The sequence below is a fragment of the Talaromyces stipitatus genome, genomic scaffold (genome assembly GCF_000003125.1).
Source record: "Talaromyces stipitatus ATCC 10500 scf_1105507295527 genomic scaffold, whole genome shotgun sequence".
NCBI classification, from domain to species: Eukaryota; Fungi; Ascomycota; class Eurotiomycetes; order Eurotiales; family Trichocomaceae; genus Talaromyces; species Talaromyces stipitatus.
The window spans coordinates 2,569,396-2,594,356 of record NW_002990114.1 but is presented as its reverse complement, the minus strand read 5'-3'; the positions used below and the strand labels follow the sequence as shown (position 1 = coordinate 2,594,356).

The following is a 24,961-nucleotide window of genomic DNA, read 5'->3' as shown; positions in this document are numbered from 1 at the left end:
AAGTTAGGAATCGGTTGGCATCCATCGAACTCGTAAACTAACCATTGCTAGCTATATGATGTGACAAGCAGTGATCAAGATGCTTCGTTCAAGTTGATTGTCAACAGCAAGGAGAAGTGAATGGAAAAAGAAGAAAGATAAACAAAGAGCTTCAAAAACGAGTGTCTGCCTGATTGAGCCGATATAGATCAGGTCACGTTGCAAACTGGATGAGGTGCATAACTGATGAGCACCGATGTAGTATAGCTGTCCATATGGCATAGCTCGATGTCGCAGCGCACTAGTACTATCTAATCTAACTGCCACGGCCCGCCCACAACTGCCACTTAGATTACAGCACGCTAATACAAGTCCGCACGGCTACAGGGGAAGAATGAGGCTGCTCGAAAAAAAAAAAAAAAAACTACGTACAACGACTAACATCAGGAGCAAGATCAAAAATTCAGAACGTTCCCCTTACCCCGCTGAATTTTATCGAACAAGAGATTAGTATTTTGCTTTACGCTGAATTTTAGGCGACAAAGCTATTTGAATGGCCCTGGATACGCCAAAGCGTTTATTCCATGACCAGGGCGCATGTTCAGTCCTTCGCCGTCATACGGAGTTGAAGACCATGTGAAATATCGATGCTGGTGGATTTGACGATGAGACAAGTTCTCACCTATTGAAATTTAAAGCACATAATCAGGTATTATTATCCTACTATTTATATACGGTTTTGTCACGGCTTGACGGTCTCTTTTCTCCTACGGGCTGGTTGACTCCATAGCCAGCCTCATAGATTGCAACAGAGTCAAGCTCTTGCGCTTCTGCAGCAGGTAACTTGTTCGGTGGACGACGCCAGAACATTGTAGCGGGTAGTTCTGGCATCGGTTTCGCCGCTGTCTCGGTCTCCTGATTGATCTTCTCTGTGCAGTTGTCCTGCCGTCGTCGCCTTTGGAAACCCCAGAAAAGAACACTCAGGACCATAATTACGCCACAGGCGACTCCCACGCCAACTCCAGCTTTTGTACCCAGTGAGAGCCCGGGTTGTGAGGTCGACGGATTAGGGCTGGCAGTGCGTTGTCGGCTATGGTCACAGATGCCCACTTGCTGCTCAAGGCGCTGTAATCGGAAAGTAGTGGTGGTGCATAAGGCCGAGAGGTGGTATACGAGACTAACCCATAGTCCGATTCCGAGGCACTTCTAGGAGAGCATGTCAGGATGCGTATATCAAACCAAACGAAGAGCCAGGGAGAGTGAATCCAAATACTGTTTCCGCCATTCAAAAACGATTGCACCACTCCAAACGTCAGACATATTTGATCCAAAGATTGCAGCCTAGTCCTCGAAGGTCCGCGGGTTGGAGACGGCACAGCCATCCTCTGAAAAAAAAAGGGGGTAAAAACAATGGCACATCTATGTCTCCTAGATCCGATGTCAATTGACCATAGTCGGAGGCATTTATTGACCCTTGGCTACACCATGACTAGTCATTAACACCGAGGAAGTCAATTGCTTCGCTCTTACTGCCGCCACATACCAAGTAATCCGCCATTTGCTGAGCCCAATTATCGTCGTCGCTTGTGTAATACCCGATGGGTATATTACGATACTGCCTAGCTACAACATAGGCCTTCATATCTCGAACTGCTCCCTTCAAGAATGGAGTGAGATCGGCCTGGTTGGCTGCAATGTTGTAGATGAGGGGAATGAGTGAGACCCGGATGGATCGCATACATTTATCAATTATCTCGTTGTTAGCAATAAGGCCAGTAGATTGTCGTATGACGCCATCGAATCGAGAACCGCCGTGTATAGATTGAAGCCGTTTGTTATCCAGGTTGAATTGAGTTTATGACAGAAGTCAATATCCCTAGAGAAGGTTTCTGGTATTCGCAAGTACTGACCAAGTTCGAACTGGGGTCTAGTCCTGACATGTCCCCATCAGAATAATCTCGCTGCCTTGCCATGTTGCAATGATATAAATCTCATTATCCTGGAAGGCCTGCATGCATTTATCATGGCTCTGAGCTGGATCGATGTAGTGTACGCTGATGGCGTTGGCCCCAAGCTCCTTAATAATCGGCGCATCGATCGCACACTGGTGGGCATTGGAATTGGTCAATGTGTCAATGTTGGAAGCAGAGTTATCGCCGATGTACGCAACGACTATTCCACTTAGAATAGTGTGGCAGGTTTCCCAGGGCAGGCCGTTTGTCATTGTGCACCTTTGATCTGAAAACGAAGGCTGGATTTTAAGCCATTCCCGGCAACTGTCACGACGGGAAATGCTATAATTCAATGACTGACGGCAGCGTGAGAAACCCCCGGCATGCAGTTTAGGAGCCTCCAAAAAAGTGGGTGCAATATCTAGACTCTAGTTGACGGCCATGAAGCATGGCTAACATTAAGTACTTTGCGGCCCTGTACGAAGTACTCGTATGTAGTCATAACTATTTGTTATATATAAGTTTAGATAGGTCCCAATGGTCAACACTGAACCCTCATTGCCTTCAAATTCAGTTAAGTTACTTTTTAGCTCCCCTGTAATAATCTTAGCGACTTTAGTGTGTGCGATCGACTGTTGCAAAGTTCTCTTGATATTTTGATAGCCAATCCCTCAGGTCCGCTAACTGTCAGTGATTGTTAGGGCTAGACACCTAAGCTCTGGTATCACTCTTCGGCAATTCGTGCTGTAGTGCTTTACACTACGTACTAACAGAAAGAGCCTAGCTATAATACAAGTATGCGCTGGCGTGAACGCCAGCAGTTGCGAATGCGTTTAGAAATGAAGATTTTGGACTAATCAGATTACGAGGATTGTACGGATGGAAAAGGAAAAGAGTGGAGATTTGATTTTTAGTATGAAGCAACAACATCAATTTGTTGCAAATTAACAGCTTGAACACGACTGCAAAGTAGTTGTCAATCATCCCGCGGTATCTCATTCTTTCTCAGACTGGAAAGCAGGTTCAAGAAGCGTGACTCACCAGATTGTCTTTTGACAACTTTAAGTTCGATGGTTATCTTAAATTCCTAATATAAAACATAGTCCTTCATGGCATTCTCATCAATCAATGATGCAAGTTTGGTGTAAAATAGCGGCTTTGCTAGGACCGGAGGGAGTTCAAAGAAATCACCACATATCACAATATTCAAACCCCTAAAATTCATGGCTCGCTGATCCAGAAAGATCTCCCGGCATCAGGAATCAATCAGGGCCAGTTGGGAAAGGCCCATCATAGACTTCTCATTTATGATAAGATATCATACTCCACGGAACTGAGCTTGTAGTCTGGAAACATTTCATGGTGCCACGAACAGGAAGTCGAAATAATGAATATAATGTATAACCAGATATATTAAAAGCAGCGACTCCTGTTGGCGCTGCTCGAACAATTGGAGAAGGTGCGCCCCTTGCACGCGCTACAGCTTCTAGTGTTGCAGATAGCAAATTGATTGCATATGATTTCCCAGTTCCAGCCTTGCCATCCAGATTGACGAGTAGTTGATCCATAGAAAGATCATCTATTGTTTCTGTATAGTGATTGATAATCAGGTTATATAGTAAGCGCTGTTTCTCTTCCAAATTCTCTGCTAGAGCTGAGGATTGGACTCTAGATTGGCAGGATGATTCTCTTTTAGAATGCTCCAGAAGTCAGTTGGTGTGATATAATGACCAACATGGTGTAGCTAATCATATGCTCGGTCAAGATCACGATGATGAAGACGATCTGGGTCTTCAATCTGCTCAATATTATTTCCCAGAAGTTGCAACACCAATTCTAACCAAAATTCCTGCGTCCCGTCAGATCGGGATTGTAGAGGATCAAAAAGGATCAGCCTCAGGCCGTGGAGCTTCTTCATAAAAATCAGGTTCATGATCATCCCTATGATTTTGACAGCAGTATTCATATACCTTGGCATAATTCTGAAAAACCTCACCAGTTTCAGGATTGTTAAGGAGATATGACAAACTTCTTGAAAGGATGGTGAAGCATGAGCTTGACTCGGGCAAAGTTCTCTGGCTATTGCCTTTATTTATCCCGTGGAAAGTATTTCAAAACCCGGTCAGGAGTGTTATCCCAAAGGCGACACATTTTTTAGCATTCCGGAAATTAACGCGCTCAAGGAATGTCAAGAAATTGATATCTGTAAGCTCTGCAGGCGGATGCATATATTCTTCAAGCGGTGACTTTGTAGTCTTGACACCGTCAGACCCCTGCTCTTGGCCATATTGAATGTATAGAGTTTGACGCTCGTTCTCCAGATAAAGATGCACATTGATAGCCGTTCGTGAACCCTCTGTTAGGTCCATTCCTCATAAGATATGACTACTCTCCTGTGCAGACCAATCTCTTTCTCCAATCAATTTATTCATCTTGGTAGCTATGGATATCATCGGGTTGCGACTATTGACATTGGGAAGAATCTGCTTGATGAGATTTCGATAGGATGTCGTCCTTTTCTTAGCCTTTGTTGAATATTTAGCAATGTAATCAGACATTATACATGCCAGTGCATGGAGAAGCATTGTGATTGGCAAGCCATGACATTGCAATTATCTGATTGTATGCATTCAACATTGAATCATTCCTGGGAGGGCACGGATGCAATATTTGTTTTGATTTTCAGATGGTGTATTATTGCCACAATAGTAGCATATATCTTCCTCATCGTCGAACCGGTCATCGTTCGAACGTAAATTCTCGCACTGGCAATAACGGAAATTAACATGTAATAAGCGGACGAGGGGTGGATGTAGAGGAACGGCTGCTGCTTGCAGGATTGGAAAGACTACTGAGTTGCAATAAATTGTTCAGGGAGGGTTTGATAATCCTGTCTGTTAATAATTTATGTCAAAGAAGGGGTAACGGCATCTGAAGCATGTAGCAGTTAGTAGCTGGTTATTTTTTTCTTCTAGGTATGAACTAGTCCTTGGGCTTCATGGTGTGGCAGCTCGAGCACTTTCTAAAATCCTCCATGGAGTCAAAGTGGGCGAATTTTAGAGTATGCGTTATATTGGCAATGTTGGATGAAGCTTTTGGATGAGAAAGCTCGGGAATCGGATTATCTGCTGGCCGGCACAGGCCGGCAACTTGATTGGTTAGAATATGGCCACGGGAACTATCCCCAATAAGGAAATTTTGTGAGTTACAGAAGACCAATCAGTGTACACGATTTTTCTTTTTCAATAATGCTACTAATATACTCATGCTACGCATTCGCAAATAATATTGGGTCATCGAAAGGCTATCCCAACTTTCTGCCCTGCTAGAGCTGGGCTAGGGCTACCGCAGGGCCAGAACAATGAGAATATCTAATTAATCATGACTCAGACCATCAAACGTTACGAGCTTTGGCGGGGTCTGCGGAGAAATTAGTTGCACACTAGACGGCCCGTAAATACGAGGTCGAACGGACCATGCGTTTTGTCCTTGGGAGGAATACTCAAATTCAGCCACTCACTCACTGCGATGAAGGGCTTATTCAAGAAGTCCTTGAAATCGCTCAGAAAGCCTGGAAAAGGAGAAGCGGCAGCTGGGATCCATGTAACCCTAACCCCACTGTCCCCTTCCCCAGAAACTCCCATCGACGACGACTACACTCGGCAGCTCCGACTAGCATCACAAAAACTCCAGAAGACAGTCCAAAATTACCGTGAACGGCACTCAAAAGGTGCACAAGAAGGCTTGGGTGATCCGACACAATATGAGTTCAATACTGCCTCGGGTCCAGAGCAATTAGCAAACCTAATACAAACTATTGTTTCTCAAGATACACGGAAGAATGGAATTTCAAGACAAGTTTCTGAGACGGCTGGCAAGATCTACCCACTCGCCTCGCTGGTACTGAGACTGGGAACTGCTGTCGGAGAGGCATTCCAACCCGTAAAGGCGTTGATGAGTTCTTTGACCGTTGTTCTTGATCTCGCGGAACAGGAGCGCTCCCGGGCCAAGGACTTCTATTGCACACTTCAGAGAGTAATGTACCAATGTTCCCGCATAGCAGAGATCCAGAAGACAGCGGTCGATGGAGAATGGAACCATCTAGTCATACAAAAGTCCACGCAGCTGCTCACGGCAATTATTCGATATTTTGACGAAAGCATTACTTTTTTTAGCCAAGGGTTTACCCAAATGCTAGGATCATCGATCCTACTCGGGCAGGGTAGGTATTCTGGCGTTGAGACAGCGTTGAATCAAGCTATTCTCGAGTACGACCAGGCTCTTTTGCTTCAGATTGCAGTTAGTACCGTACCGAAAAGAACACAACTTGATGACACTATTGCCATGTATCACAATGCAGAGAAGAACTTGGATAAATCGGAGCTTTTCGCGTGGTTGAAGAGCTCATACTGGGAAACTGAGGCCCAGTTTATGAGTGCGTGCAAGCGACTACACGAGGGTTCTTTTAATTGGATATCGAAACTAGAAGCCTTCACTCGATGGAGAAGGGAAGAGTCTGGAAGCCTGTGGTTGACAGCAGCACCAGGATTTGGAAAATCAATGCTAGCAGCATATATAATACGGCGATTGAGAACCGAGCATCCCAGAGCTCCTGTTCTATACTTCTTCTGCAGAGGTACCAATCCGCAGTTGAACACATTGGAGCGATTGGTTCGCACCCTCGCAGCTCAACTTGTAACGACTGTTCCATCAACCCAGGAATACTTCCAAGATTTGCAGGACCAGGAGTATGCTTGCGACGATACGTTACTTCTTTTTGAGGATCTAATCACGAAACCTCTTTCAAAGGCTGATTCAAAGGTATTCATCGTAATTGATGGTATCGATGAATGTCTCTCCATGGAAGAAGAATTCCTGCATATGAATGAAAAATCCATTACTCTTCTTGAGTTACTGACTAGATTACAATCTCAATGCCTTTTGACAAGTCGGCCCATATCTATATCAAAGAATAAACTCAAGCTATGGCTGCATCATCGACTCACCACCGAGAACTTGGATGATATCCGGTCTTTCGTATCGAAGCGAGTGTGCGAGTCTACGGTTCTACAGAAAGGGTTTGAAAGACTCGGCCACCACGGAGAAAGCATGGTTGTCGAAAAAGGACAAAATAATTTCCTCTGGGCATCCACCGTGCTTAGCCTGCTAGACAAGCCAGGCCTCTCACCTCAGGATTTCAAAATTCTACTCAATGACAACCCAAGGGAATTGAATCTGGTGTATAATGAAGTACTGGATCGATTTGACCGAGCCGGCAGCCTAGGGCTGGCACAGCTTGCCGTAGGCTGTGTTCTGTTTAGCCAATCTAATCTGACAATCGACGCTCTTGAAGTAATAGTGTCTATCCTGCATGGCGAGGTATTCGCATTTCGTGAGTTTATTGAAGTGGATTGTGGGTCGATTTTCACGGTTATTGCTACCAAAGATGATCGAGATATTGTCCAAATAGCCCATGAAACTTTCAGAGTATTCATCACAAACCGAGGCTCTTCACTGCCCCGTTCATTGTCAGCTTCTTCTTGTCATCTTTCTCTCGCAATAGCGTCCTTGGAATGCCTAACTGATCCGAAAAATAGGCAACTAGACTGTATACATGATTATGCAGTACTTAATTGGTTTACTCACTTCACGAAACTCCAGGGTCAACAGGACGACAGTTTTCACGGGCCGATAGATATTGAAAGGCTACTCGTCAGCGTACACAAACTATTTACGGTCGAGGAATTGTTTTGTACTTGGCTGACACGATTTGTTCTGCTCACTGAAGATGAGACAAGGTCACTCCTCCTGTGTTATCATCTCTTCGACATACGCCAGAGCATACTACACTGGTTAACTTCCACTGAGTTCGAAGAAGGCACTTCAAGTTTTTCTCAAAATCTTTCAGCCCGTGAGACATCTGCTTCAGCCTTAAATTGGAGAAATGGCATAGCAAGTGGTGAAATTCAAGACCTCTCGCACTTTATATGCAGCTGCCTGGCACGGACTTGGCTAGGGACGAATTGGAAATCATCCGGCCTCAGCTCGAAAGTATTTATCCAGACCAAAAAGGCCGCCCAGATCTTGTTGTGGGATGAGATTACAGGAGATACTGATCGATCTCTATCCCACACAGACTACACATCGACGACGGTGTCGCAAGTCAAACTTCTAGGAGACCTAGGAGGATACTTACCATTCGTCGGCCTACATTCGGGCAATTATGCGTTCGCCTATATGGCTGCAAATGACCAGTCTTGCCCTCAGTTTTTCCTATCGGCACTTGACGAACATCCAGACTGGTGGCATTTGCATGAAGGTCTGGGCCAGTGGTATTACCGAGTGCATGACAGGGCAAAAGCTGTTGCTGCTCTCGAGAAGGCAATGAAGTATAATCCTCAAGCACCAACATCGGTCACGCATTTATATTGGACCGCGAAATGTGACCTCTGCCTGGAAACAAGCGATGTGACAGGTGCGATCGAGACTCTTCGCCGAGCAGAAGAGCTCTGTTCCGAAAAAGAAGCGTACCAATATCGGGCACGGATGGCCCAGATCTTGGAGGACAGAAGCTGCTGGGAGGAATTAAAACTGGTTTACATTGATGCATTGGAGAAACGGTCTCTTTGCCGTTACGAGTACTGGACAGGCCTTTCAAAAGCGTACAGCAAACTAGGGGATTGGAGAGGTACTCTCGATGTTCTATACACAGCTATGCAAGACAGAAGTCAACACAGCGAGCGCTACATGCATTTTAAGAAAATATGCCGCTTAGCAGAGGATTTAAGAGACTCCTTCTTGTTCGACCACTCCATAGAAGTTCTTCGCTCTGCAGTGACAAACGACCCGGATAACGAAGCTAGGTATCACACTTTGTTGGCTAACACATATATGGCTGCCCGTAGGTGGCCGGATGCTATTGAGTTATATGAATCAATTCTTAACGGAGAGAAAATTGATTCAAGTGCTCGAAACGCAATTCATGTCGATGTCGGAAGCGCATACCTCGCGATGGGTAGGCTTAGGGAGTCCGCCGCTGCTTATGGGAAAGTTGTTATCAATGATGACGCGACACAGTGCCTGCCAGATGTCCTAGCTTTGGGCTACATGATTATGGGTCAATTTCCGGAAGCAATCCGCATTCTCAGGAGATGCATCACAGTAACACACACGGCCGCTTCCGCCAGTTTCGATGACCTCTTCCAAGCCGGCTTACTCATGTGGATGCAGTTGAATCTAGGCAAGTGCCTTGAGGCAATGGATCGATGCGAGGAAGGCAAGTCAGCTTATGAGGCGGGCATCAGAGTCATTGGAAACATGAAAGATGACATGATAAGTATACCAAAGCAGGATGATTCCTCAACTCCCATATGGCGATACCAGGCGCGCTTTTTCCTGATCTACGGTGAACTCCTTGAGCGAATCGGAAGTCGGACCGAGGCAATCAAGCAGTATGAAATTGCTGAGACTATAATGTCTAAGACTCGTTTCGTCGAAGACGATGACATATTAGAGTGGGAGTATGAAAACTGCCTGCAAGCCCTTGTCCAGATCAGAGGATGTATCACCCGCCACAGCACAGCCGAAACGCTGGGGTTGGACAAGTTACTACAGCTGAGAGTTGTTGGGCCCTACAGGACTGAATGGTATTCATATATGAATGTTAGTATGCCGCAACATCGTGGAGGCGATGATGGTTGGGCTGCCAGGATACGACGACTCAAGACAGAGGCATCTTGCTAAAATCCGGGTATATCATCCCCAACAGCCTGACGAACGATTTTGTTTAAGTCATAAAAATAGCATGCATTTTAAGTAGACTTGATAGAAGAAATATGTCCCGTCAAAGTAGGCGAACTGGCGCGAATCAAATTTTTAAAATTACGCCACCAGATCCGGCCGGGAACGGCTGTAATTAACGCAGTTTATCGTCTGGGTCAAGACTATCGATCGAGCCTAGTTTTACTAGGCAATATATACACTCTAGGTCTCGCGAGGGTCAGGATAACCCGATGGGACGAGGATTCATCGAGGACGTGAGGAACTTCACGGCCTCACAAAATTCTGGTACGGAGATCCTTGTGGACCTCAAGCAGCTGCTTCAGGATGTTCAAAATGATACTGCGGTAATCCATATACGATCAGAACAATCATCAAGCGCGTCAACCGGGTTATCATCCGTGTCCCCGTAGAAAGCATGGAACACTTAGAACTGGCAGGCCAGCCTTCGAAGCGCAGCCGTATTAGCATCTCAAAGCGCCTCGAGTGGGGAGTGACCAACGGGGTGCAATTTGACCCTAAAAAGACTGAGGCTGCCGGCGACAACAACGTGTTCGGGACGCGTTATACCACCCTCGACAAGGGCCCGAGAGGCCTCGGGCAGCACCGACAACACCAGTGTGACGGCCAGCGCGTGTGTGTGTGTGTGTGTGTATCTATTTAACGGCCGTGGATCGTGACTCGCACGCTTTCCACCAATCCCTACTGGGACATTATTATTATTATTAATCAAGGGAATCATTGCGCGGTGGGTGATATCGGAAATAGGCATGACCGGGTGCACGTTCAAGAGAGCCATCGGTTCGAAGTTCCTGAGGAAAATGGAATCGGCATGATATGTTATTCGAGTTCTTCTCTTTCCGAAGACAATATGTTTTAGAACACGAATGACGCTGTACACTATTAGCGATCTGAGAGAGATAAGAAACTGTATTCTGTTGATCAGAGGACGGAATTTGTAGAGGAGATCGCTCATTCCCGATATTGACTTGAACGCCGGGCTGAGGATTCAGAGCGGAGATATGCAGTCCCCAGAACTCGATAAATAGCTATCGTAGTCGTTCAGAGATTTTCTCGATCTCAGATTTCGGGGCCTCGTCGATCCAATACAGCCCATGAACATGCACAGAGCCTCGGCCTTGCCACTCATATCAAAACCAAAAGTCAACAACATTGAATTTCTTATCCAGGACCTCTTTACAGAAAGAAGAAAAGCGGATATGAAACCAATTCGCAACAATATGGGGGTTATCACATAGGTTTTCCCATGATATATGGATGCGTTCTGTCGCAGTTCCGTTCTTCCACTCCTGATAACGAGGAAGATGCCGCATCAGGTCATCCCAGTGCAGATCCGCCGCTGATAGGGTAAGGAATAAATGTGCAGGACCAATATTCTTAACCATGGCTTTCAGCTATTGGTATTTATTCGTCTAGTATGGCCGTGTACCACGAAGCGTACCGGAACGCCATATAATAGAATTTACAAGTGCATCAGCCTCTAGTCCCTCATCTGCAAATGCATTGCGAAGATCATCTGCTGTAACTTCTTGACCTCTCACAGTCCGCTGCTTGACAAAAAAGCCTGCTCTAGAATTTACCTGCTGCCTGTGACGGCTGGGCATGGCTCTGCGTTCCCGTCTCAGTTCACGGATAGGGCTAGGAGCCGTGTAACCCTATCCGCGCCGTATTGGGAAGTGATATCAACATCAGACGTCGGAACTGGATAGGGAAAGGCGCGTTGCACAGAGATTTACATGAGAAGCGAGAACCAGACCTTTTACTTCATTTCTTCCTTTTTCCCCTTTATGCTTAATATTGCCTGTCGACAAGCACCTCTTGTACGAGATAGTTAGCTAGAATAGCGTACTCAAACCAAGCAGATTGGCACCGTCACACTGCCGCATTAATGTGTTGAAAACGACATATCTGAATCGAGGATGCCTTGCGAATCGACCATCACGGAATTTCATCAAATGCTTGATATAATCCTCAAACGATACTGTGCGTTGCCGGGGAGTTGTAAACTCCGCTTCACCACGAGGGAATAGAGTTGGGAATGCCCAAGAGAGTAATGGCTGGGTGCGGTTAAACTCTATAAGTGGTGTAGATCGGAATAGAGAAACTTCGAGATGAGCATGACCTGATTCTGGCTGGAGCTGGTCACGAATAGCAGTAAGTTCATCTCCCTGTGCTAAGAGATCTGGCACTGCGCTACGCTCAGGTAGCTCAATTTCCTTGGAAGTGTCATTAGGATCTATGTTGACAGGGTCGATGCTTTCATTAACAACTTGATCAGAAACGTCACTATCTTAAGGGAGGGCATCAATAGCTTCCTGGGAAATCTCAATATCACTGTACCCAGGATGATTGTGACGAAGAAAAGCCAATCATCTAACAACATTCTCCCGATAAACGCGGAAATCATGAATGAATTAACATTGTAATCTAGCATCATCAGAAGTATTAGCAGGACGTAGTAAAATCACTGGGGGCGGATAGCTGAAGTGGTAACAGTTGTCCTTGGAGCCTCCATTCGGTACCCATCTTCGCTGATTGACATGGCCGTAGGTTCGACTCCTACACCCCTCACCAAAACAATTACCACAAATTATCGTGGCAGCTGCAAGTGGGTGCTGCTGCCAAGGCTCGCGTGCTAGCGCATTATATCTAGCTACCGTGGGGCTTTGCCCTAAGAACCGCACCAATTCTCGGGAACCCTTTTAAAAACCATCCGACCCACCTACGGGACAGGACACCCGAGGCTAGCCTAGCTAGTGGTTAGTCCCTTATGGGGCAAGACTGTGACGGCCAATAAGTAGGCTGCGATGCCGATATTGGTAACTGGAAGCTCAGAAGTGGTTGGAGAGTGGGCGGTAGTGGAGCAATAGGAAAGATAAGGAACTATTGTATCTAGCTTGAGAGGACATATATTATTATTATTATTATTATTATTCAAGTTTATTGTCCGTACCCAGCCCTATTGGCTATGACAGACCTCTGGAAGCCTTGGTGAGACCCTACAGGCCTCACCCCTATCAGAATCCTACATACAAAAATTCAAAATAAATCACTATCTCGTCCCCATGTGGCCGATATGCCAGGGACCTTTGGGCACTCTCCCTAGGCTAATCCTTCCGGAGATCCCTTATAGTTCCAAACCCGTGGGCACACCTAATCAGTACAAACTCTGACTAGTGTGCCCTCACCCCTATTCATCCTCCAATGTGACACCTAGGCCACCTTCCTCCAACGTATCCCACCCCCACGCATCACTAGACTCAGCCTCGAGGCATCTTGTAGACACGTCCGTCTCTATGCCTGCCTTGTACAGCATTTATTTGGGCCCATTCAGATACTGCAGCTCTCCTTGCTTCCGTGCAAGCCCTTCTAACGTGCGCCAGAGATAGGTGCTCAAAACCAGGCGCGGTTTGTTTACTAGCTGCACGTTTAGCAGCTTGATCAGCCTGCTCATTCCCTTCAATCCCTGAGTGGCCTGGGACCCATTGTATTGTGACTGGTTGGCCTCTCAAGGCTAGTTTCTCAGCTGCCCTGTGAGCCCTAAGAACAAGGGCTTGCCCAGGGCCTGGCCTTGTCGATCTGAGGCGATCAATAGCATTCTGTGCGTCAAGTAACACCCAGATAGGACCAAGAGGTTGCCTCTCCAGTGCCCATTCAAGGGCTGTGGCTACTCCCACTAGTTCTGCGTCAAAGACCTCGTGTCCGTGGCCCATTGGCACTTCTACGTGTTCCCAGGGGCCTTCAGGTACAGCCTGTAAAGTGACACCGGCTCCTGCACGTCCTGTATCGAGTCTGGAGCCATCGGACCAAAACGTTGTTCTAGCACGCTGTTGATTAGCCTCTGTTAGGGCCTCTTCCTTGTCAAGTACTCGGATCGAGCCTGGGAAGCCTTGGAGCTCGCATTGTTCAGTTCTCTCAATTCCTCCAGAGGGGTCTCTGTTCAACCGTTGAGCAAGGTGCTTTGCAAGCCTTTGGCCGAGTCGATTTAGCACCTTGTTGTCTCTAGAGGCCCATTCCCGGTCGTCCAGTGGTTGCTCTCCAGGTTGTGCGTGAAGGTCACCATGTCTGAGGGTGACTGGAAGTATCTGCGCTGTAGGATGCGTGTCAGGCAGAGCTAGTAGCCTCGCTGTATATCGAGCTACTCTAGCGTCCAGTAAGACTGTCGCTGGCTCTAACGCTGCCTCTCTGATTAGGGCTCCGATTGGGGTTTTTGGGAACATGCCCGTAATACCTCTGGCTTGCTTATTGATTAGAATCTGGATCCTTTGTGCCCATGTTTTCTGGCCTTGCCACCATATCTCAGCACCCCACAGCAATTGGGCTTGCCTCTCTCCTGAGTATGTATGACGTGCACCTAACCAGTTGTCATAGCAGTTCACTATCCTCGTACGCCTCCCCTGTTCTAGCACGTCAACCACCATAAAATATGGATGGTTAGCTAGATCTGTACGCGCCTCCACCACTAATTCTCTCACTAAATCTCTCCGAATCGCTGTCACTACTCGAGCATGTTCTCGAGGACCCTCAGGCCAGTAGAACAGGAAGCCAGGATGGCTTATCTGGTATTTTCCACGTACTGGGGGTTCCTGGAGACAGGCTATCCCGGCACCAGCCTGTAGTGCTGCTTCTAGGGCTGTATGTACTACAGCGCCTGTACGGGCACAGTTATGTTGTAGTACTATCATAGATCCTCACTTTGAGGCGCTTCAGTGGCTGACTTGAGCTCTGGCTCTAGTGGTTGTTGGCTATTTCCCTCGTGAATATCAGCCTCTAATTGCATCTCAGGCAGCAATTCATCTTCTTCTGGAGTTGACGTCTCCTCCTCTAGAGACTGTCCAGGTCTCTCCTCCAAGGTCAGTACCGGTTTTGGAGGCACTACCGCGAATGTCTCATCTAATGGGATGAGGTCTTGTAAGGATTGTTCCCTCATTCTCCGGATAGCCCTTTGACGAGCCTCCCTAGCTTTAGGGCACTTAGGAGATGTAGCCTCGTGTGCACCTTTGCAGTTAGCGCACTTGATCACTGTGTGTTTGCAAGGTTTAGCTGGCCCAACCCTACAATCCACTACTGTACATGAGTGCTCTATTGCCTCATGATCACCTGCGCAGATCGCGCATTTAGGAGACCTGCCACCACAAGCCATGAAGCCAGAGTGGCCAATTCCGCAGCATCGAGGGCAGATACTCTCAGGATTTGACTCCCAATAAGGTGCTACTCGATGGTGTCGGCCTCCAAACTTGATGCCTTTATTGATCAGTGTTCGAGCTTCCTCCAAAGAACCTACTGTGATCACAATCGTGGCAAATCTCTGGTTGCTAGCCTGTATAGTCTTGGCTCTTTTGAGCCACGTTGGCTCTCGTTTAAGCCTATATGGTGTTCCCAGCTCAATCTCTTCTTGGGCTAGTGCTAGGCCTTGGTCATTATACATGTAGCGGCCCACAGGCACTGCCTGTACCTTAACACGGTGCCACTGTTCGCTAATCTCCACGGAAATAACTGCTGGATCTGTTTGCCTTACAGCGGCTAGTAGAGTATCGTTGTAGACGGGCACGAGGGTGCTGCTGCGAGTGCCTCGCTCTAGGAGCACTGTTAAGGCCCCTGAGGCCGCGTATCCAGAATCGACTGCTCTTACAAAGTCAGGAAAACCTGCCTTTGCAAGGGCACGGTTAAGGGCCAAGAGAACATCAGCTTTCAATGCGGTCGGAGCATCTTTAGGATATCGTCGTCTGAAGATGAGGCGTCTTTCCTCCTTGCTCCGGGTACTCACAGGCTTCCAGTCAGTTATCGATAGAGCCTTAGAGGGTGCTGAGGCCTGTTTCTTATACTGGACGGTTTTCCATCCTCCAGATTGGGTATTATTCGCGGCAATAGCGGCCCATTTCGTAGGTGCGGGCTTGGTCAGTGGCTTAGCGGTAGTTTCAGGCTGTTTGGTGGTCTGCGCGGCGGTTCCAAATACTTTTTTGGGGCCCTCAGGTGGCTGTACGGCTTGTTTCGTAGCCTTTGTTGGATTCTGATATCGCGGCTGCGGCTGAGGTGCGGTTGAGTTTATCGCGCGGCTCTCAGGCGCGGCATCTAGCTGTATTGGGGTGGACGCTAAACCTCCCGTGGAAGCGGCTCTTGGCGGTGGCCCGTGCGCCGCAACCTCACGCGTTGTGTCACAGGGGTCGAGTGGTAGGATTTGACGGCTTTGTAGCGCGTTCACGTAAGTCTCTAGGCTCTCTAGCCTAGCGTTGAGGGTGGTAATAAGACCCTGTTGCATGCTGATCACGTTTCTTGCGGTTGTAAGCTCGACGGAGAGCTGTTGGACAGCCTCTTGCGTTTGGCTGTTGAGATCCTCAATCAGGCTCATCACGAGGCTGTTCTCTATGGGAGCACTTGTTGCACGTATTGTGGCAAGTGTAATCTTTCTTTTTGGAGCTGCGTTCAATCCAGATCTAGTTATTGGGGTCCGAGATCCTATGGTCAGCCTAGAAGCCTTCCTTTTCTCGAGGGTCGTTCTTGGAGTCTGTTGCGTTTCTCCAGTCTGTCGTGGCTCTTGTAGAGTATCTCTATTATCCAAAGTAGGTTCTTTGGACTGATTCTGGCTGTCTTGAAGTCCTGCAAACAGTGCAGGGGCATTTAAAGGCAGCTGTTGCGGTTCCTGGGTGGGTGTCGAGAAATCGACCCCAGATCCAGGTCCCATGATTTCTGGATCCCCAGCGGCCCGTGGAGGCCTCTCTGGGTTTTCCATGAGGGTGTTTCGATGCAAAGAAGCCTGCAAAGGCCCTTGCAAAGCTCAATAGGCGTAGGAATAGGCGATCGATCTGGGCTTCGAATCCTTTGGTTACAATCCACTACTGTACATGAGTGCTCTCTCATATTGCCCTCTAGGAGTGTGATTAATGTGAACAGTTGGATGTATTTACCACTATCAACTCGACGACAGCGATCACAAACACCTTCTTTAAGTCGCATATTGAACTACTTTTCATCGCAACGCTCGCAGAGCTCTATTGTAGAATTGTCAAAGGTAGCATGAAACTTTTGAATCAAGGCCTAGTCGCTTTGGGTCAGAGTAGGTTGCGTAAGAGAATTGGGATTGCTAGGCGTATAAGGAGGATTAGATTGCTGAGCACTCGAAGCCTGCTCAGATTCCGGAGGGGGCTCAGTAGCTAATCGGAGGGCATGGCCAAGATTTCAGCAAGTCTATTATTATTATTATTATTAATCAAGTTTATTGTCCGTACCCAGCCCTACTGGCTATGACAGACCACTAGAAGCCTTGGTGACACCCTACTGGCCTCACCCCTATCAGAGTCATACATGCAAAATTCAAAAATCACTATCTCGTCCCCATATGGCCGATATGCCAGGGACCTTTGGGCACTCTCCCTAGGCTAATCCTTCCGGAGATCCCTTATAGTTCCAAACCCTAATCAAATAATAGATTTGTCTCTTTTCTAACTTTCTTTCAAGTAGTTTCTCAACTTCGTATTCTTCTTCATCTGCTTCTTCATCACTGTTTTCTGGGTTTTTTGTGGGTTCCAATAATGAGATATGAAATATTGGGTGTATGTGCATTCTGGCTGGTAATTGGAGTTTATAGTTATTATTAGCGAGTTTTTCCTTAATCGTGAATAGTCTAAATTTGACTATGTCGAGCTTGTTGCTTGGTCGCTTGCTCTTGATGTTAAAAGTTTTTGATCCTGGTATTCGTCGTAGTAAGTAAACTCTCTCTCCCACTTATAAGGCTGATGCGTCCTCGCGCTTACTGTCGTAGTATCGTTTCATTCTCTGCTCTGCCCACATAATATCTCTTGACATTGTCTTATGCATCAATTGTATATGAGCTGATTGAATTATTGCTTCTTCTGATATTCCTTCTCTTTTGACTGTCTCCTAACTCATTCTTGGTATTCTTCCGAGGTTGGCGAAATGAGGAATTTGTCCTGTTGATGCATTTGTAGCATTGTTTATTGCAAACTATGCTAGCGGTAATAGTTCTACCCAATTTTCCAGATTCCAATCAAGGTAATGTCTGAGGTATTGCTTAACTGCTTGAATCATTCTTTTAGTCTGTCCATCAGTCTGTTGATGATTTGCGGTTGATAGGTTGTGTGTCATTCCACATGTTCTTGTGATTGTCTGCTAGTAGTTTAATGTAAATAGCTTGTCTCTGTCGGATATAATCTTATCTAGTAGTCTGGTCCATGCAAATACTTCTTGTATCATTAGTATTGCGCATTGTTATGCTGTGAGATTCTTCTGTACTGGTCTCATAATGATATATTTTGTGAGTCTGTTAATAATAACAATTGCATCCGTATATGTAAGTCCTGTAATTGGATCTTTCAATGTTGGTAAACCTTGTATAAAGTCGACTGTAATCTTTTGCTATAGTTCTTCTGGTATTTCTGGAATCTGCATTTTTCCGTATGGTTTATGGTTAATTGGCTTGTTTCTGTTACAATATTCACATTTTCTTATATAGTCTTCAACGTGTTTTCTCATCCTTGGGAAATAGTAAGATAGCTGTATTTTTCTCATTGTTTGGTCGATTCCTTGGTGTCTATGTGCTGGTAGGTTGTGGTGCATCTTGATGATTTCAGTAATTATTGTCGATAGTACTAGTATTGATCCTTGCTATAAGGCTAATCCACTCTGTTTCTGTGCTTCTTTGTTTGCAATTGCTGTCGTAAGTATCTTGTCTTGTTGTGTTGCTTGGATCATATAGTTATGAAAGTCATGGTACATACTCAAAAATTCTCTTAACAGCGAGATCCTGATTTGACGACGAACCACGCTTATTGAGCTTTCCAAGGGCCTTTGCAGGCTTCTTAGCATCGAAAAACCCTCATGGAAAGTCCAGAGAGGCCTCCAGGGGCCACTGGAGATCCAGAAATCATAGGACCTGGATCTGGGGTTGATTCATCGACACCCTCCCAGGAACCGTCACAGCTACCTCCAACTACCCGTGCACTGTTTGCAGGACTTGGAGACTGTCAGAAACAGTCCAATGAACCTACTTTGAGCAACAGCGACGCTCTACAAGCGCCACGACAGACTGGAGAAGCCCAACAAGCCCCAGGAACGATCCTCGAGAAAAGGAAGGCCTCAAGGCTGACTATAGGATCTCGGACTCCTATAACTAGGTCTGGATTGAGCGCGGCTCCGAAGAGGAAGATTACACTTACCGCAATGCGTGCAGCGAGTGCTACTGCAGAGGATAGCCTCGTGATGGGCCTGATCGAGGACCTCAACGGCCATCTGCAAGAGGCGGTCCACCAGCTCTCCGCGGAGCTGACGACTGCCAGAAACGTGATCAATACCCAACAGGGCCTCATTACTACTCTCAACGCTAGGCTAGAGAGCCTTGAAACTTACGTGAACGCGCTACAAAGCCGTCAAATCCTACCACTCGACCCCTTCGCTGCAACGCGTGAGGTTGCGGCGCACGGGCCACCGCCAAGACCCGCTTCCACGGGAGGTTTAGCGTCCACCCCAATACAGCTAGATGCCGCGCCTGAGAGCCGCGCGATAAACTCAACCGCACCTCAGCCTCCACCGCGATATCAGAATCCAACAAAGGCTACGAAGCAAGCCATACAGCCACCTGAGGGCCCTAAAAAGGTACCTGGAACCGCCGCGAAGACCACTAAACAGCCCGAAACTACCGCTAAGCCACTGACCAAGCCCGCACCTACGAAATGGGCCGCTATTGCCGCGAATAACACCCAGTCTGGAGGATGGAAAACCGTCCAGTATAAGAAACAGGCCTTGGCACCCTCGAAGGCTCTGTCAACAACTAATTTGAAGCCCGTAAGTACCCGGAGTAAGGAGGAGAGGCGCCTAATCTTTAGACGACGATATCCTAAAGATGCTCCTACCGCATTGAAAGCCGATATCCTCTTAGCCCTTAACCGTGCCCTTGCTAAGGCAGGTTTTCCTGACTTTGTAAGAGCGGTCGATTCTGGATACGCGGCCTCAGGGGCCTTAACAGTGCTCCTAGAGCGAGGCACTCGCAGCAGCACCCTCGTGCCCGTCTACAACGATACTCTACTAGCCGCTGTAAGGCAAACAGATCCAGCAGTTATTTCCGTGGAGATTAGCGAACAGTGGCACCGTGTTAAGGTACAGGCAGTGCCTGTGGACCGCTACATGTATAATGACCAAGGCCTAGCACTAGCCCAAGAAGAGATTGAGCTGGGAACACCATATAGGCTTAAACGAGAGCCAACGTGGCTCAAGAGAGCCAAGACTATACAGGCTAGCAACCAGAGATTTGCCACGATTGTGATCACAGTAGGTTCTTTGGAGGAAGCTCGAACACTGATCAATAAAGGCATCAAGTTTGGAGGCCGACACCATCGAGTAGCACCTTATTGGGAGTCAAATCCTGAGAGTATCTGCCCTCGATGCTGCGGAATTGGCCACTCTGGCTTCATGGCTTGTGGTGGCAGGTCTCCTAAATGCGCGATCTGCGCAGGTGATCATGAGGCAATAGAGCACTCATGTACAGTAGTGGATTGTAGGGTTGGGCCAGCTAAACCTTGCAAACACACAGTGATCAAGTGCGCCAACTGCAAAGGTGCACACGAGGCTACATCTCCTAAGTGCCCTAAAGCTAGGGAGGCTCGTCAAAGGGCTATCCGGAGAATGAGGGAACAATCCTTACAAGACCTCATCCCATTAGATGAGACATTCGCGGTAGTGCCTCCAAAACCGGTACTGACCTTGGAGGAGAGACCTGGACAGTCTCTAGAGGAGGAGACGTCAACTCCAGAAGAAGATGAATTGCTGCCTGAGATGCAATTAGAGACTGATATTCACGAGGGAAATAGCCAACAACCACTAGAGCCAGAGCTCAAGTCAGCCACTGAAGCGCCTCAAAGTAAGGATCTATGATAGTACTACAACACAACTGTGCCCGTACAGGCGCTGTAGTACATACAGCCCTAGAAGTGGCACTACAGGCTGGTGCCGGGATAGCCTGTCTCCAGGAACCCCCAGTACGTGGAAAATACCAGATAAGCCATCCTGGCTTCCTGTTCTACTGGCCTGAGGGTCCTCGAGAACATGCTCGAGTAGTGACAGCGATTCGGAGAGATTTAGTGAGAGAATTAGTGGTGGAGGCGCGTACAGATCTAGCTAACCATCCATATTTTATGGTGGTTGACGTGCTAGAACAGGGGAGGCGTACGAGGATAGTGAACTGCTATGACAACTGGTTAGGTGCACGTCATACATACTCAGGAGAGAGCCTACTTACAAGAAGAGCCCTCACGGATCTTGATTGGGGACCAATTTTAGAGGGTCGATGCCTCATTCTTGGAGACTTCAACGCCCACAGCCCGATGTGGAATGTCCATATCGACCAGAGGGTTAACGCAAGATCCCTCGAGGATCTAATAATGAGGCATGACCTCTTTATTAATAACGACCCTGACGAGCCAACAAGGCCTCATAAGCTTAGAGATTCTACAGCATCATTTGAAACATCTACTGAGCCTAGGGTCTCAATTATTGATCTCACAATCAGTAGTCAAGCCCTTGGCCCTCTATCTGGATGGGAAATCGAAAGCCAGAGGCTCACGCCATCAGATCATGTTATGATCTGGGCTAGCTGGGAACCTCCAGCAACTACGAGTACAGAGCCCACAAGGAAAGAAGTCACAGGGTGGCAGATAGAGGCTCTACTAGGAGACAAAAAGGCTCTGCAGGAGGCAAAAGACACCTGGAACGAACTAGCAAGGACTCAACCAATACTAACAGACACAACCTCAACAGAGGAAGTGGAACGTGAAGCCGAGTGGATCGAGAGAACATTGACAGAGGTCCTGAACAAGCACTGCAAACAGATTAGGCTTTGTGCTCGATCTAAGCGGTGGTGGAACAGTGAGATTGAGGCAGAACGAAGCGTGTATTCCAAGGCTTGTAAGGCCTACCAAGCGGGTGAGATTAGCGACGAGGAGCATCGAGAAGCACGTAAGGGCTTCTATTCACTGATCAGGAGAGCTAAAAGAGAGTGCTGGGAGGGTTTCCTTCAGGGCACGTCTGAGGGCTCTCTGCCAGATCAGAAACGGTGCTGGACAGCCTTACGCTATACTAAACCACAAACACAAGGCACCACACCAGCCCTCACCAATGAGGCCTCAGGGGAGGTGATTGCAGCCACCTTTAGCGAGAAGGAGGAGGTTTTTAGACACCGTGCTTTTCCACAGGCTCCAAACAGTAACATGGAGTTACAGCTTCCTGAGCGAGGATCGGCCCACAAGCTGGTTAACGAGGAAGTTGTCAAGAATGCCCTCTTTAGCCAGGGACTAGAGAAAGCTCCAGGTACAGATTTACTGAACTTCAGGGCTATCAGGCTCTTATGGAATCTAGACTCAGAGCGTGTGGTTAGCCTGACTAGGCAGTGCCTTAGGCTTGGGATACATCCACGTGTCTGGAAAACAGCCAAGGGAGTTCTACTGAGAAAGAACGGTAAAACCAACTACACACTGGCTAGTGCGTATCGAGTGATAAGCCTATTGAAGTGCCTAGGCAAGGTAATTGAGAAGCTCGTAGCAGAGTTAATTACAAACTTTGCAGAGGCTCAAGACCTCTTCCATGATGGTCAATTTGGAGGCCGTCGGCAACGCAGTGCAATTGATGCTGTGGCATGTCTAGTTGAGGAGATCCATCAAGCTTGGGCAAATGGGAAGCTGGCTGCAGCTCTATTTATGGATATTGAGGGGGCCTTTGACCATGTCATCCTAGCAAAACTGGTAGAGGTGCTCAGAGAGGCTAGCGTGGATGGAGATCTTATACATTGGGTGATCTCATTTCTATCTGACCGGCGAGTCACTCTTGTGATTGATGGACACGTGGGAAAGGAAGTACCGATAAGCTCTGGGTTACCTCAGGGCTCTCCGGTGTCACCCATTCTCTTTGTTCTATACGTTCATGGGCTATCAAGAGCCATTGAGAGGAGTGTGCCGGAGGTTCGATGTCTATCCTTTGTGGACGACCAAGGCCTAGTAACAGCCGCAAGCTCAGTGAAGGAGGCTTGTAGGATCCTTGAGAAAGCCGCGGAAGTAGCCATCGAGTGGGGGGTGGCTAACGGGGTACAATTTGATCGCAAAAAGACTGAGGCCGCTTTCTTTTATAGACGACACAGACGTCAAGTGGCCCAAAACGTATCTCGAGCCCGGATCAGGGTTGGAGGCGAGTTGGCAACTGTCAAATCTACAGTACGGTGGCTAGGGATACTCCTAGATAACCAACTTACATGGAAGAGCCACTACAACGCTCGAATTAAGACAGCAAGAAATACGATAATCAGGTTAAACTCACTCTGCAGAGCTAATGGGTTACCTCCAGCATTAGTGAGGCGCATACAGAAGGCTACAGTGCAAGCCCAATTGCTATGGGGTGCCGAGATATGGTGGCAAGGCCAGAAAACATGGGCACAAAGATCCAGATTCTGATCAATAAGCAAGCCAGAGGTATTACGGGCATGTTCCCAAAAACCCCAATCGGAGCCCTAATCAGAGAGGCAGCGTTAGAGCCAGCGACAGTCTTACTGGACGCTAGAGTAGCTCGATATACAGCGAGGCTACTAGCTCTGCCTGACACGCATCCTACAGCGCAGATACTTCCAGTCACCCTCAGACATGGTGACCTTCACGCACAACCTGAGAGCACCACTGGACGACCGGGAATGGGCCTCTAGAGACAACAAGGTGCTAAATCGACTCGGCCAAAGGCTTGCAAAGCACTTGCTCAACGGTTGAACAGAGACCCCTCTGGAGGAATTGAGAGAACTGAACAATGCGAGCTCCAAGGCTTCCCAGGCTCGATCCGAGTACTTGACAAGGAAGAGGCCCTAACAGAGGCTAATCAACAGCGTGCTAGAACAACGTTTTGGTCCGATGGCTCCAGACTCGATACAGGACGTGCAGGAGCCGGTGTCACTTTACAGGCTGTACCTGAAGGCCCCTGGGAACACGTAGAAGTGCCAATGGGCCACGGACACGAGGTCTTTGACGCAGAACTAGTGGGAGTAGCCACAGCCCTTGAATGGGCACTGGAGAGGCAACCTCTTGGTCCTATCTGGGTGTTACTTGACGCACAGAATGCTATTGATCGCCTCAGATCGACAAGGCCAGGCCCTGGGCAAGCCCTTGTTCTTAGGGCTCACAGGGCAGCTGAGAAACTAGCCTTGAGAGGCCAACCAGTCACAATACAATGGGTCCCAGGCCACTCAGGGATTGAAGGGAATGAGCAGGCTGATCAAGCTGCTAAACGTGCAGCTAGTAAACAAACCGCGCCTGGTTTTGAGCACCTATCTTTAGCGCACGTTAGAAGGGCTTGCACGGAAGCAAGGAGAGCCGCAGTATCTGAATGGGCTCAAATCAATGCTGTACAAGGCAGGCATAGAGATGGACGTGTCTACAAGATGCCTCGAGGTTGGAACCTTGACCCAGTGGCAGGAAAAGCTCCGAAAAGATTGGCTAGTCGATACTACCAGTTAAAGACAGGACATGCTCCAATTGGTACCTATCTATACCGGATAGGCCAACGGGAATCACCTGAGTGTCAGGCCTGCAAGGAACCTCATGAGACAGTAAGGCATGTACTCTTTGAGTGCCGTGGACGTCGTGCAGGACGAAGAACTCTCTATCAAGCCCTCAAAAAAGCAGGCGTGCCACTGCCTACAGCGGCTGAGGAAAACCCCGAGGCTAGGCTATTTGCTGAGCCTAGAGCGACGCAGGGTTTGCTGCAATTCGTGGCTGAAGCCAACCTATTCAATGATAAGGAGCGGACAGCCAGAGAGGCTGAGTCTAGTGATGCGTGGGGGTGGGATACGTTGGAGGAAGGTGGCCTAGGTGTCACATTGGAGGATGAATAGGGGTGAGGGCACACTAGTCAGAGTTTGTACTGATTAGGTGTGCCCACGGGTTTGGAACTATAAGGGATCTCCGGAAGGATTAGCCTAGGGAGAGTGCCCAAAGGTCCCTGGCATATCGGCCACATGGGGACGAGATAGTGATTTATTTTGAATTTTTGTATGTAGGATTCTGATAGGGGTGATGCCGATAGGGCATCACCAAGGCTTCTGTCATAGCCAGTAGGGCTGGGTACGGACAATAAACTTGATTAATAATAATAATAATAATATGACTCTCTTACGGCTTTTCCAGAGGCTCGTGCAATGGCATATAAAGCTGAAAATGTTCAGAATGGCTTCAAAGCTACTGGATTAGTGC

The 24,961-nt window shown here is 47.7% G+C and overlaps 8 protein-coding genes across 8 annotated transcripts, besides 9 other annotated features; 2 read left to right on the top strand and 6 right to left on the bottom strand.

Annotated features, from left to right (window-relative positions):
* Positions 1–580: 580 nt before the first annotated feature.
* On the bottom strand, positions 581–1,361 carry TSTA_089960 (uncharacterized protein; the record flags this gene model as incomplete). The annotated part of the gene is made up of 3 exons (XM_002478675.1): positions 581–661; positions 715–1,069; positions 1,162–1,361. The coding sequence occupies 3 exons, from the start codon at positions 1,359–1,361 to the stop codon at positions 581–583; spliced, it is 636 nt and encodes a 211-aa protein (XP_002478720.1).
* Positions 1,362–1,468: 107 nt separating this feature from the next.
* Positions 1,469–2,433, bottom strand: TSTA_089950 (uncharacterized protein; the record flags this gene model as incomplete). Its single annotated transcript, XM_002478674.1, has 3 exons — positions 1,469–1,668; positions 1,918–2,359; positions 2,398–2,433. 3 exons carry the CDS (start codon positions 2,431–2,433, stop codon positions 1,469–1,471), a joined length of 678 nt encoding a protein of 225 aa, XP_002478719.1.
* Positions 2,434–3,675: 1,242 nt separating this feature from the next.
* Positions 3,676–4,300, bottom strand: TSTA_089940 (uncharacterized protein; the record flags this gene model as incomplete). The annotated part of the gene is made up of 2 exons (XM_002478673.1): positions 3,676–3,872; positions 4,081–4,300. 2 exons carry the CDS (start codon positions 4,298–4,300, stop codon positions 3,676–3,678), a joined length of 417 nt encoding a protein of 138 aa, XP_002478718.1.
* Positions 4,301–5,459: 1,159 nt separating this feature from the next.
* On the top strand, positions 5,460–9,674 carry TSTA_089930 (uncharacterized protein; the record flags this gene model as incomplete). The annotated part of the gene is made up of 2 exons (XM_002478672.1): positions 5,460–7,452; positions 7,558–9,674. The coding sequence occupies 2 exons, from the start codon at positions 5,460–5,462 to the stop codon at positions 9,672–9,674; spliced, it is 4,110 nt and encodes a 1,369-aa protein (XP_002478717.1).
* Positions 9,675–10,344: 670 nt separating this feature from the next.
* Positions 10,345–10,364: a microsatellite.
* Positions 10,365–10,861: 497 nt separating this feature from the next.
* Positions 10,862–12,428, bottom strand: TSTA_089920 (uncharacterized protein; the record flags this gene model as incomplete). The annotated part of the gene is made up of 4 exons (XM_002478671.1): positions 12,200–12,428; positions 11,581–12,017; positions 11,198–11,250; positions 10,862–11,125 (listed from the first exon to the last, which is right to left on the bottom strand). The coding sequence occupies exons 1-4, from the start codon at positions 12,271–12,273 to the stop codon at positions 10,862–10,864; spliced, it is 828 nt and encodes a 275-aa protein (XP_002478716.1). The 5' UTR covers positions 12,274–12,428.
* Positions 12,429–12,641: 213 nt separating this feature from the next.
* Positions 12,642–12,666: a microsatellite.
* Positions 12,667–12,991: 325 nt separating this feature from the next.
* Positions 12,992–16,461, bottom strand: TSTA_089910 (uncharacterized protein; the record flags this gene model as incomplete). The annotated part of the gene is made up of 2 exons (XM_002478670.1): positions 12,992–14,382; positions 14,427–16,461. The coding sequence occupies 2 exons, from the start codon at positions 16,459–16,461 to the stop codon at positions 12,992–12,994; spliced, it is 3,426 nt and encodes a 1,141-aa protein (XP_002478715.1).
* Positions 13,148–14,080: a mobile genetic element.
* Positions 16,462–16,917: 456 nt separating the features above from the next.
* Positions 16,918–16,937: a microsatellite.
* Positions 16,938–17,102: 165 nt separating this feature from the next.
* TSTA_089900 (uncharacterized protein) lies at positions 17,103–17,534 on the bottom strand (the record flags this gene model as incomplete). Its single annotated transcript, XM_002478669.1, has 2 exons — positions 17,103–17,416; positions 17,483–17,534. The coding sequence occupies 2 exons, from the start codon at positions 17,532–17,534 to the stop codon at positions 17,103–17,105; spliced, it is 366 nt and encodes a 121-aa protein (XP_002478714.1).
* Positions 17,433–18,347: a mobile genetic element.
* A 219-nt stretch (positions 18,348–18,566) lies between these two features.
* TSTA_089890 (endonuclease/reverse transcriptase, putative) lies at positions 18,567–24,603 on the top strand (the record flags this gene model as incomplete). The annotated part of the gene is made up of 5 exons (XM_002478668.1): positions 18,567–20,601; positions 20,646–23,034; positions 23,073–23,286; positions 23,339–23,434; positions 23,458–24,603. 5 exons carry the CDS (start codon positions 18,567–18,569, stop codon positions 24,601–24,603), a joined length of 5,880 nt encoding a protein of 1,959 aa, XP_002478713.1.
* Positions 20,684–23,215: a mobile genetic element.
* Positions 23,161–24,342: a mobile genetic element.
* A 249-nt stretch (positions 24,604–24,852) lies between the features above and the next one.
* Positions 24,853–24,872: a microsatellite.
* Position 24,873: 1 nt separating this feature from the next.
* Positions 24,874–24,961: part of a mobile genetic element that runs on past the window's edge.